The sequence below is a fragment of the Myotis davidii genome, unplaced genomic scaffold (genome assembly GCF_000327345.1).
Source record: "Myotis davidii unplaced genomic scaffold, ASM32734v1 scaffold826, whole genome shotgun sequence".
NCBI lineage: Eukaryota > Metazoa > Chordata > Mammalia > Chiroptera > Vespertilionidae > Myotis > Myotis davidii.
In genome coordinates this window covers 1159309-1171119 of record NW_006297142.1, presented here as the reverse complement: position 1 = coordinate 1171119, position 11811 = coordinate 1159309, and the positions used below count along the sequence as shown (strand labels likewise).

At 53.3% G+C, this 11811-nt stretch overlaps 1 protein-coding gene across 2 annotated transcripts in view; it reads left to right on the top strand.

The window, feature by feature from the left end:
• The first annotated feature begins 6 nt into the window (after positions 1-6).
• Positions 7-11811, top strand: part of GANAB (glucosidase, alpha; neutral AB) — a 16154-nt gene continuing 4349 nt past the window's right edge. The window contains exons 1-16 of one of the 2 annotated variants that reach the window (XM_006772753.2): positions 7-12; positions 3018-3122; positions 3271-3379; positions 3631-3758; positions 7307-7486; positions 7890-7955; positions 8682-8751; positions 8917-9004; positions 9088-9184; positions 9428-9608; positions 10150-10303; positions 10464-10699; positions 10777-10903; positions 11009-11088; positions 11311-11454; positions 11552-11648. In XM_006772753.2, coding sequence (XP_006772816.1) covers positions 3670-3758; positions 7307-7486; positions 7890-7955; positions 8682-8751; positions 8917-9004; positions 9088-9184; positions 9428-9608; positions 10150-10303; positions 10464-10699; positions 10777-10903; positions 11009-11088; positions 11311-11454; positions 11552-11648 — 1609 coding nt within the window. In that variant the 5' untranslated portion in view covers positions 7-12; positions 3018-3122; positions 3271-3379; positions 3631-3669. The remainder of the gene's footprint in view (positions 13-3017; positions 3123-3270; positions 3380-3630; positions 3759-7306; positions 7487-7889; positions 7956-8681; positions 8752-8916; positions 9005-9087; positions 9185-9427; positions 9609-10149; positions 10304-10463; positions 10700-10776; positions 10904-11008; positions 11089-11310; positions 11455-11551; positions 11649-11811) is intronic. The other variant, XM_006772754.1, reaches the window with a different exon arrangement.

Sequence of the window (11811 nt, the reverse complement as noted above, 5' to 3'; positions counted from 1 at the left end):
GCGTAGGAGGCGGTGAGGAGTCCGGAACCCGGGGCCCTCCCGGGACGCCCCAGATCCCCCCAAGCCCCATATCTCTTCTTCTTGAGTGTCTTCCCGAGGCTCCGCCCCCCCCGGCGTCGCGAGGACTTTGTCTCTCTGGAGGCTGCTTCAAGCGCCCCCCGCTTCCTCGCGGTGGACCCGCGCGGCGTTGGGAGCCCATACTTTTGGTCCTTGCTCCGGCGGCTCTAAAAGGCCTACCCAAAGGGGGGAAAATCAGTCGGCCTGCACTGCCCTTCGTGCGCTCCCCACCGCCAGAGCCCCAGCCCTGCCGTGCCCTCCACGTGGGCACCAGCCCTGGCGTGTTCGCTGTTCACGCTCACTGGGCACAGCTGGGGCAGGATCCAGAGTTCACAGTCGGCCTGGATGATGTTGCTCAAACACAACATGCAATCGAAGGGTTTGGTGTGCGCTCTCGGGTTTATATTACCAGAACAAACAAACAAAACAAACAACCGGTTCGGAAGAATCACCGGCTCCACAAAGCGCTTGCCAGGACCTGAGGGACGTGCTGGGTGGGAGAGGCGCGGACTGTGCCTCATGAAGGCAGCGTGGGTCGTAACACACCTCCTGGAAGTCCGGCCTCAGTCAGCGGTGCCGCTCGCCCTGTTGCTCATCCCCAACTTGGCTTTTGAGCCGCCTCTGGCTCCGGGGCACTCGGGGCACCCAACAGGTCACCACTGAGCAATCTCTTAGAAATCCTATCCCCCGGCACCTAGGCAAACCCATTTCACAGAGTCTGCCAGTGGGACTGCAGAGGGTCTTTCACTCCCCGTGCCGCTGGCTCCTGCTGCGTTAGCAGGTGGACATGGGCGCAGTGGGCAGGGTGGCCGGCCGCACTCAGCACCTGGCCACATGCCTTGCTGTTGCGCCTCCGGTAGCATTGCCTCTGCGTGTTGGCGACTGCTTGTTCCTCTGGGCGTATTCAGCCACACGCCTGGTGTTGCCTCCGCTTCCTGTCTGGCCCGGCCAGCTCTGTACATCCTCCGGCACTGGCCGGCCTGCGTGTTCTGTGACCTCCTTTCTGCTGGTTTTCTGCCCCTTGAGCTTCCAAGCAGGCGCCGAGGCCAGTGCTGGGTGCCGTGTGCCGAGCGGGCCTGCCCTGTGGCTTCCCCATGAGCGGGTTGCCGGGTTTGAATGCTTAGAAGAAGCCCGTGTTTTTGTGTGTTTCTCCCCATCCGGACTTCCCGCCTCAGTGTCTGGGCGAGCAGGTGTAAGCCGCAGATTACCGCCCCAGCGTCTTCCTTTCCTAAGCTCGGCAGGGGGTTCTTCACAGACAGGAAGGTTTGAGGACCCCTGTGCAGGGTACACTCAGAACCGTGACTGTGTCCTGCAAAGGGACTCGGTTCAATAAGCCGTTAAATCCCTCGTCCGTCAGTTGACATTATGGCGAGCAAGTGGTGGTTGGTGGGAGCCTTGGGGTGATGGTCCTCAGCGGCCGGCCCTGCCAGTGGTTAGCGTGCTGTATTGGGGGGCAGGAGGTCCGGGGCCTAGAGGCAGGCGGAGGCGAGTTCAGTCCCATTTTCACCCCTTACTTGGATGGATTATTGAGCCTTTTATGCCTCAGTTTTCCCATCTGGGAAAAACCTCAACCTACAGTCACCAAGGAAACAAAGAAGGGAAAGGAGGTAGTGTAGCTAAAGAAGTGATTCTGAACCCTAACCCCATTGGAGTTGTTTAGGGAGATTTAAAGCATTCTGATGCCCAGGCCCCTCTTCAAACCAGTTAGTTCACAATCACTGTGCGTGAGACCCAGGCACTGACTTCATTTATTTATTTACAATTGATTTTAGAGAGGAGGGGGCGGTGGGGGAGGGAACGGGTTTGTTGGTCCACTTATGCATTGATTTGGTTGATTCTTTTTTTATTATTATTAAAGTATTACATATGTCTCCTTTTTTCCCAATTGACACCCCCACCACACTCCCACCCCTGAGGGCAAGCCCCCACTGCCCCAGTGTCTGTGTCCATTGGTTATGCTAATACATTTGGTTGGTTCTAGTATGTGCCCTGATGGGGGTGTTAAACCCGAACCTTGGCTTATTGGGACAACACTCTAATCTATTGTTCCACCCGCCAGGGAAGAAATACTTGACATTTTTAAGAACTGCAGGCGGAGTTGCAAACCAGGGAGAGAAAGCAGTTAGCCAGGTCCCTGGGGTCCAGTAGGATTCGATACAAGTTAGCTGTTAGTATTCTTTTCAGACTTGGGTGTTGAGAGTGGTGACTTACTTTGAAGATAAAGGAGTGGAGATGGGAGGAGCTGGATACCTAGGGTGCTGGGATGTTGGGGCCCTAGCAGCTGTGATGAGAGGCAGGCTGAGGTGCATCTTTAACCTTTTCACTGTCGCCCCACCCAGTGCTTCCCCTGGAAAGGCATGGCTGCTTCGTTTCCCGCTTCCACACACACAGGTCCGACCTCCCCTGGGGCCGGCTGCTCCAGCTCCTGCTCTGAGAGGCTGATGTAACCAGTCAGTACCAAGGCCTCTGACGCCGAAGATCCTTGGTCCACTTTTTTGCCTTTTTTGTTTGTTACTAAAAACCATTGAATTGTACATTTTTTTGCATTTAAAAATATATTTTTTACTGATTTCAGAGAGGAAGGGAGAGGGAGAGAGAGAAACATCAATGATGGGAATCATTGATTGGCTGCCTCTTGCACGATCAGGGATTGAGCCTGCAACCTGGACATATGCCCTGACTGGTAATTGAACTGTGACCTCCTGGTTCATAGGTCGACGCTCAGCCACCACGGCCAGGCTCTTTGCCTTTTTGTTTTTATTTATTTATTTAGCTCTTTGCCTTTTTAAAGGAAAGTGTGAATGAGCTAACTCCTCAGCTTGCCTTCTGTTCTCTTTAATGGGAATCCATCTTTTTCCTCTTTTCTGAGCTGTCTTTCAGGACTTGGCTTTTACCTCTGAGAGTGCGGCCCTTTCTCACCCCATACTGATGGTTCCCTCTTTTGTCCTTTTTCTCCTTAGGTCGTGGACAGGTTTGGTGCTGGCTTGTCTAGGGGTCTGCCTGGGACTTACCCTTGCGGTGGATAGAAGCAACTTTAAGACCTGTGAAGAGAGTTCCTTCTGCAAGTATGAGACTTCTAGGAGCGTGGGATGGGATGTAGGGTAAACAGGTGGTCTCTGTGGCCGATGGGGCAGCCTGGGGACATGGCAGGTGATGGGGAACCTAGAGACATTGGGGCACCCCCCCCCCTCTTCTAAACCATTTGCTTGGCAGGCGGCAGCGAAACATACAGCCAGGCCTCTCTCCATACCGAGCCTTGTTGGATTCTCTGCAGCTTGGTCCTGATGCCCTCACAGTCCATCTGATCAACGAGGTCACCAAGGTCAGGGGAGAAAAGGGAATCGGGTGGGGGTGGGGGGGGGGGTGGGGAAGTGGCCAGAGGGGATTCGGGAAGGGGAACCTACAGCCAGCACCCTGTCCAGCCATCTGGGGACTTTCACTTTGTGAGGAATTCAGACCTCAGGTCCCGTAGGCAAGGGTCTAGGAGCGGGAGACCTCTCAGAAGGGAGTGGGTTCAGAGGTCATTCCATGGTATATCCTCCACTTTATCCAGATCCAAACCTCTGCCCTCAGGTGTTGCTGGTGCTGGAGCTCCAGGGCCTTCAGAAGAACATGACTCGGATCAGGATCGATGAACTGGAGCCCCGGCGGCCTCGATACCGGGTGCCAGATGTGTTGGTGGCTGATCCCCCCACAGCTCGGTAAACCTTTTCAGAAAACCTGTCCATCTTCATGGCCCTTTTCTCCTTCCTGATAAATTTTTACTTGGCATTTGACCTTTCTTAACATTGGGACAATAGCTGACAAGCACCTTGCCACACCCCTCACCCTCCCCTATCTTCTTTCTCTGTTTCACTTATTTTCTCTTCCACTTAAAAAAATATATATATATACACACACTCACACACACACACACATACACACATACACACATACACACATACATATATATCTTACTGATTTCAGAGAGGAAGGGAAAAGGAGAGAGAGACCATCCCATGATGAGAGAGAATTATCGGTCAGCTGTCTCCTCGGCCCCCACTGGGGATCGAGCCCGAAACCTAGGCATGTGCTCTGACCGGGAATCAAACCATGACCTCCTGGTTCATAGGTCAGCGCTCAACCACTGAGCCACACTTGCCAGGCTTAAATGTTTGGTTTAGATTCTCAACCTCCCTAATGCTGCAAACCTTTAATACAATTCCTCATGTTGTGGTGACCCCCAACCATAAAATTATTTTCCTTGCTACTTCATAAGTGTAATGTTGCTACTGTTATGAATCGTCATGTAAATATCTGATATGCAGGATGTATTTAGGCGACCCCTGTGAAAGGGTCGTTCGACCCCAAGGGGTCGTGACCCACAGGTTGAGAACCGCTGATTTAGAAGCGAACATGAATCTTTCGCCCAGCCCATCCATGTGCTTCCCTCCGTCCTGTGCCCCAGCTCCCCAGTTACGGCTGTTATTCTGGAGTTCGTCAGTCCCTTGGCTTCTTGTTCTTACAGTTGTGTCATGTATGAATGTAAACACATACATATACTGGTGTGTTTGTATCTAAGCCATAAATTACATGGTTTTGTTCATTTTTGAGGTTTATAGGGACATTCATCTCAATGAATGTCTTCTGGGATTTCCTCTTTTCACATAACTATTTAACTCTGTTGCACATTGTTCATTTTTTCACTGCTGATAATGCTTTATGATTATATCCCAACTTATTTATCGTTTCTATGTTGATGAACATTTTAGTCATTTCCAGTGTTTTGCTATTCGAAGTGTTGGCATGAACATTGTTGTCGAGGTCTCCTGTCCCTGTGCCAGTGTCTCTTCAGTATAGAGCTAGGAGGGGACTACAGAGCCGTAGAATGTGGACATGTTCTACTTCCTAAGGTAACGCCCGAATGGCTTACCGGTGTGCACTCCCACCGGCAACATGGGATCCACACTGACCCAGATTGTACTGTTGGACTTCATTTTTGTCAGTGGAGTGGGTGTGGAATGATACCATGTGGTGGTCTTGGCTTGGTTGTTTTTCCTAGTTTATTAATGAGATTGAACATCTGTGTATCTGTCATTCTGGCTTACTAGTCTGTGAAATGGTAGTTGCCAACCATGCTTATTTCCCATTTATATTGTTTGTCCTTGTGGATTTGTAGAAATTCATGTCTTGACGCTATGACACTAATTCTCTACCATTTATATTGCAGCTATCTTACCCAGATTGTAGCTTATCTTTCTACTTTCCTAACGGTGCCTTGGAAAAAATTTTAAATTTTAGAATAGTTTTAGATATTTAGGAAAGTTGCAAGAATTTTATGAAAATTCCTTATACCCTCCACCCCTGTTTCCCTCTGTTGTTAACATTACTGTGGTAGAGTTGTCCTAGCTAATGAGTTGATGCCATTATTAACTATCTAAAGTCCATATTTTATTCAAATTTCCTTAGCTTTCATCTAATGCCTTTTTCTTTTCTGTTTTTGGTTAATCCTCTTCTGAGGGTATTTTTTCTATAGATTTTTAGAGTGCGGGGGTGGGAGTGGGGAGAGATAAGAGACACATTGATTGGTTGCCTCCCACACACACCCCGACCGTTGCCAGGGATTAAACCTGCAGCCGAGGTACCCTTGATGGGAATCAAGCCCTTCACCCTTTGGTGCATGGGCCAGTGCTCTAACCTGTTACCCACACTGACGTGGCCTACCTCACGCCTTGTTCTAGCCCATGTAGGGCATCATGTTACGATTTAGTTGTCATGTCTCCTTGGGCTCCTCTAGTCTAGTACAGTGTCTCTGACTTTTCTTGTTTTTGTTGATCCTAAAGGTGTTTTTTGATAAGTAGACGTTCTGAATTTTAGTGTTTAAAATGTATTAGTTTTTGTTTTTTAACCCTCACCCAGCCTGGCTGGTGTGGTCAGTGGTTGAGCGTCGACCCAGGAACCAGGAGGTCACTAGTTCTGTTCCTGGTCAGGGCCATGCCCGCATTGCAGCTCGATCCCCAGTAAGTGGTGTGCAGGGGGCAGTCCATCGATGATGTTTTTCTCTCATCGATGCTTCTATCTCTCTATCCATCTCCCTTTCTTTCTCTCTACAAATCAGTAAAAACATGTTTTTAAAAAAATCCTCACTCGAGGACATGCTTAGAAGAAGGGAGAGGAAAGAGAGAGAAACATCAGTGTGACAGAGAAACGTGGACTGGCTGCCTTCCGCATGTGCCTTGACGAAGAATCGAATTGGCAGCCTTTCCGTGCGTGGGACCACACTCCAACCAGCCGAGCCACGCTGGGTGGGCTCAGATGTATCAGTCTTTTACAACTTCTGGTGTTAGTGTTTTCTAAGTTGGGGTTTTTTTTTTGTTTGTTTGTTTTTTAAATATATTTTATTGATTTTTTACAGAGAGAAAGGGAGAGAGATAGAGAGTTAGAAACATCGATGAGAGAGAAACATCGACCAGCTGCCTCCTGCACATCCCCCACCGGGGATGTGCCCGCAACCCAGGTACATGCCCCCGACCGGAATCGAACCTGGGCCCCTTCAGTCCGCAGGCCGACGCTCTATCCACTGAGCCAAACCGGCTTCGGCATCTAAGTTGGGTTTAAATACTTTTCTACCTCAAGGGAAAAAAAAATTCTTTTTATTTTTTTCTAAAGATTTTACTTTTAAATTTTAAGTCATAATCTGTCTGGAGTTGATATTTGTGTTTGGCATGATGTAGGACTTTCTTTCCTATCCAGAAGTTTGTTTTTCATCTTCATTATTAACTAATTCTCCTGTCCTAGCTGGTGTGGCTCAGTGGATAGAGTGTCAGCCTGCGGACCGAAGGGTCCTGGGTTTCATTCCGGTCAGGGGCACATGCCTGGGTTTCGGACTTGACCCTCAGTAAGGGGGGTGCAGGAGGCAGCCAATCAATGATTCTCTCTCATCTTTGATGTTTCTTTCCCTTCTCCCTTCCTCTCTCTGAAGTCAATAAAAACATATTTAAAAAAATAAGTAAGTAAATAAATAAATAAACAGTTCTCCTTAGTCCTCTTGATCTCACTGGGCTGCCTGCCACCTCTGTTACGTTTAAAAGTTCTAAGTATCCTTGGGTCTGTTTCCAGGCTCTTCATTGGTCCCTTTGGTCCGTTTGTCTGTCCCTACACTGCTACCGCACTGCCCGTAGCTCCTGGCAGGACCGTCCCCCTTCTTCTGACGTGTCTCCGTTACAGGCTGGTCCTTTGTCCTTGTTTATATCCCTTTCGATCTTTCCAGGCTTTCTGTCTCTGGCCGTGACGACAACAGCGTGGAGCTCACCGTGGCTGAGGGGCCCTATAAAATCATCCTGACAGCACGGCCGTTCCGCCTGGACCTGCTGGAGGACCGCAGCCTTCTGCTCAGCGTCAATGCCCGAGGACTCTTGGGTTTTGAGCACCAGAGGGCCCCCAGGGTCTCGTGAGTATCGGGGTCGGGACTGCAGGCAACCTAGTTGAAAGAGCCTAAGGGTGTTGTGGGGTCTGGCACTGGGCCCCTGGGGAAGACGGGGGTAGGACAGCCAGGTAGGGGCTGAGGGCTGGTAGGAAGCAGGCCAGGTCACAGTTTTCTTCGTTTCCTCTAAAAACCAGGAGGCGGTCACTTTTGTCCCTGGGCTGTACCTCGGGCGCCTCCTCCGAGAGGCCTGCCGGGTCTGCCTTTCCCTCTCCCCTTCTCACGCCATCACATGCCCCACATTTATTTTCTTCCTCTCCCCCACCCCCATGTCTGGAAGTTTGTCGACTGAAACTCACTTTTATGTTTCTGTTTTTGTGTTGGTTTTGTGCCTCCTTCTCCCTTCCCCACCCATCTCCTCCTGCCCTAGTTTCTCGGATAAAGTTAGTCTCACGCTCGGTAGCATTTGGGATAAGATCAAGAACATTTTCTCTAGGTAAATCATGGCCATTGGTACTGTATGTGTTCCTCTGCCTTTACCCACCCTGCACTCTGACCCCCAGGGGAAGGTACCCCACACCCTTCCATGCCCTGCCCTTCACTCACCTCTTTTTCTCCAGCTATGTGGTCCCTGGTCCCTGTTCTCCTGACTGGGAGAAGGAAGATGAAATATGGGGAGTCCCTAAGGAATGTAGGGAGCTTCTTGCTTTGCCAAGGGCTGGAGAGATGCTGCCTGTTGCTGGGGTTCCTGGCTCTCAGCGGGGCGCACTGGGCTCTGAGCAGAGCTGCTTGCCAGCTGCCCTTGAAAGCAGGCTTGTGCACCCCTCTGTGCGAGTCCCTGCATTTATCCGTAGCGGCTTGATCATGGTGTGACCCACCGGCCTTTGCAAAACCCGGTGTCAGGCCAGCAGGCTGAGGCCCAGCAAGGGCACTTGGGGCCAGAGTCTCCCCGGAGGCAGCAGAGCCAGGACTGGCGTTCCGAACCCAGGCCATTGGGCCTCCGTGTGGAAACACCTCCTGGTGGCATTTGCTTCTCATTTCTCTCCATGTCCTTTGGACACATATTCACTGGGGGTCCCTCTCTAGGCTTAACCAGTCAGTCCCTTCCTCCATTGCCTTCGTTCCTTTGGACCCTTGGCTCTCTATTCCCTCACCCCTCCTTCCACTAGCCCCTCGTCCCTGCCCCCCCTGGATTGGAGCAGACAGCTCTCCTACCTTCCAGGCAAGAATCAAAAGACCCAGCTGAGGGCGATGGCGCCCAGCCCGAGGAAACACCTGGGGATGGTGACAAGGCAAGTGTGCGGGGTGCGTGGTTGGAGCACGGCTGGCTGGGAGGTTGGAGCGGAAAGGCCCACAGGAAACCGGAGCTCCGTCTCGCTGTCAGGGAGGGGACTGCGAAAACGGGCGGGAAGGAGAGAGCTGTGTGTGATGGGCAGGGTCTGCTTTCCGCCTCACAGCCAGAAGAGACCCCGGGGAAGACAGAGAGAGACGAGCCAGGAGCCTGGGAGGAGACGTTCAAAACCCACTCCGACAGCAAGCCGTATGGTGAGGGACGGAGCGCCCGGGGCCGGGGCGCAGGGAGTCCTCGCCGGGCAGCAGCTCGAGCGCACCCTTCGCTTTTCTTCCAGGCCCCACGTCAGTGGGCTTGGACTTCTCTCTACCGGGCATGGAGCATGTGTATGGGATCCCTGAGCACGCAGACAGCCTGCGGCTGAAGGTCACTGAGTGAGTCCCGGCTGCCCTCAGGATATGGGGGCCAGAGGAGTAGGGAAGCTGGGAGATGTGCATGCAGATTGGATACGCCAGTCAGGCATGGGTCACTTCCTGTGCCCGGATCACCTTTATCACTGGAAGATTCTTCGTTGATTAAGGGCAGGGGCCGTTTCTTATATCTCTCACCTGTGTCTGCAGGAGGGGTGGGGGTTGTGTGTGCCAGGGCCTGGGGCCAGTCTGTCTGTCTGCCTGCAGGGGTGGGGAGCCATATCGCCTCTACAATTTGGATGTGTTCCAGTACGAGCTGTACAACCCCATGGCCCTGTACGGGTCTGTGCCTGTGCTCCTGGCACACAGCCCTCATCGGGACCTGGGCATCTTCTGGCTCAACGCTGCAGAGACGTGGGTGGACATCTCCTCCAACACTGCCGGGAAGGTGAGCGCACAGGCAGGGGAGCAGGAAGGAGGATGTCGTCGGGCCTAGAGACAGGTGGGGTGCTGGCATGAGCTTTGAAGAGGTTGGTGGGGTAGCCCATTTGCGGTTGGGTGAGAGGGGGCCCTGGGCCTTGGGAGCCGCCTGCGAGTTCCCTGCCACTTGCAGAAGACACACACTCATGCATTTCTTGTCAGTACGTTATGGGCTGGATACTCTGTAGGTGCTGGGACAGCACTGCTTATTGAGGTAGGAAAAGGCCTCCCGCTCAGGGAGGGAGCGCTGTTAGACAGCGAGATGAGTTCAGTGGTAAGTGCTGAGAAAGATATGGGGCAGTCACGAGGTGGGCGTGGGGCAGCGGTGCCTCGGATGGTGGCACCCTGAAAGCCTCACTGGGAGGTGACATTTAGTCTCAGCTCAGATTGACGCCTTAGGAGCCAGTATTAGGAAGGTTTTGAGGGAAACGTTGCTGCTTTGGTTGCTGCTTTGTCTTTGGGTTGGGAACGAAAGTGGGTGTCGGACCTCTCTCTGGTCCCCTCTCCAGACCCTGTTTGGGAAGATGCTAGACTACCTGCAGGGCTCGGGGGAAACCCCACAGACAGATGTCCGCTGGATGTCGGAGAGCGGCATCATCGATGTCTTCCTGCTGCTGGGGCCCTCGGTCTCCGACGTCTTCCGGCAGTACGCCAGCCTCACCGGTATGCGGCCCCACGCTGCGCGGGAAGCTGCGGCCTCGGCTTCTTGAGGGAGTGACTCAGAAGCCCCGTGCCCTTTAGTCTCCCTCGATGTCTGGGTGTCCCCAGAAGCCCCAGGTTGGCCTGATTCCATGGTGACCCCCGTCCCTCGCTGAACCTGCAGGGACCCAGGCATTGCCCCCGCTCTTCTCCCTCGGCTACCACCAGAGCCGCTGGAACTACCGGGACGAGGCCGATGTGCTGGCCGTCAACCAAGGCTTCGATGACTACAACCTGCCCTGCGATGTCATCTGGCTGGACATTGAACACGCCGATGGCAAGCGGTACTTCACCTGGGACCCCAGCCGCTTCCCCCAGCCCCTCACCATGCTGGAGAAGTTGGCATCCAAGAAGCGGAAGGTAAGAGGACGACAGCCACAGCTGGGCTTCTGCCAGAGCCCTGGAGAGCTCTGACCACCCGTGTTCCTTGCTCCCAGCTGGTCGCCATTGTGGATCCCCACATCAAGGTGGACTCCGGTTACCGCGTGCATGAGGAGTTGCAGAGCCAGGGTCTCTATGTGAAAACGCGGGACGGCTCTGACTACGAGGGCTGGTGCTGGCCAGGTAGGGGTGCAGCCCCAGAACTGAGGGAGCGGCTGTTAGAAGACCAGGGAGGCAGAATGGTGACCACTATGCCCCTTGAGGTTGACAGCCACACTTAACTTCTAGGCGCCGCTGGTTACCCCGACTTCACCAATCCCAGGATGAGGGCCTGGTGGGCTAACATGTTCAACTTTGACGACTATAAGGTATGGCCGGCCTCTGTCTCGACTGCATCTGCCTTTCCCACCCCACCCCCTTGCCTTGGCCGTGCTCTGCTTGGTAACCTGCTGTGGTCGGGCGCCGATGGTATCAGGGCCGTGGTGACCCTGAGAAGTGCATCTTTCTGGATTCCAAGGAGCTCTTTGCTCTGACACTGTCTTCTTTCTCCCTCTGTCCTTCTGTCCCCATTTTCTTCCTTGTGCTCTTAGGGCTCAGCTCCCAACCTCTATGTCTGGAATGACATGAATGAACCCTCTGTGTTCAATGGCCCTGAGGTCACCATGCTCAAGGATGCCCAGCATTACGGGGGCTGGGAGCACCGAGATGTGCACAACATCTACGGCTTCTACGTGGTAAGAGGCTAGAGAGGGACTGAGGGCTGGGAACTTGCAACAGATGACAGCTGGCTTTTGCTCCTCACTGCCCCTCCCCTCTCCTGTCTCCACTCAGCACATGGCGACTGCTGATGGGCTGGTGCAGCGCTCTGGGGGTGTGGAACGCCCCTTTGTCCTGAGCAGGGCGTTCTTCGCTGGCTCCCAGCGCTACGGTGAGATGTGGAGGGTAGAGCTGAGGGAGAGGGTGGGAGGCCGGATGGGAGAAGCCGTGGACCTCGGCCTGGTTCTCGGGGAAATCCGTCCACGCAGCTATCCTCGGAGCGCTCCCCTCTGCACCCTTCCGGCTCTGCACTTTCAGGGCACCAGGGAGGGGTG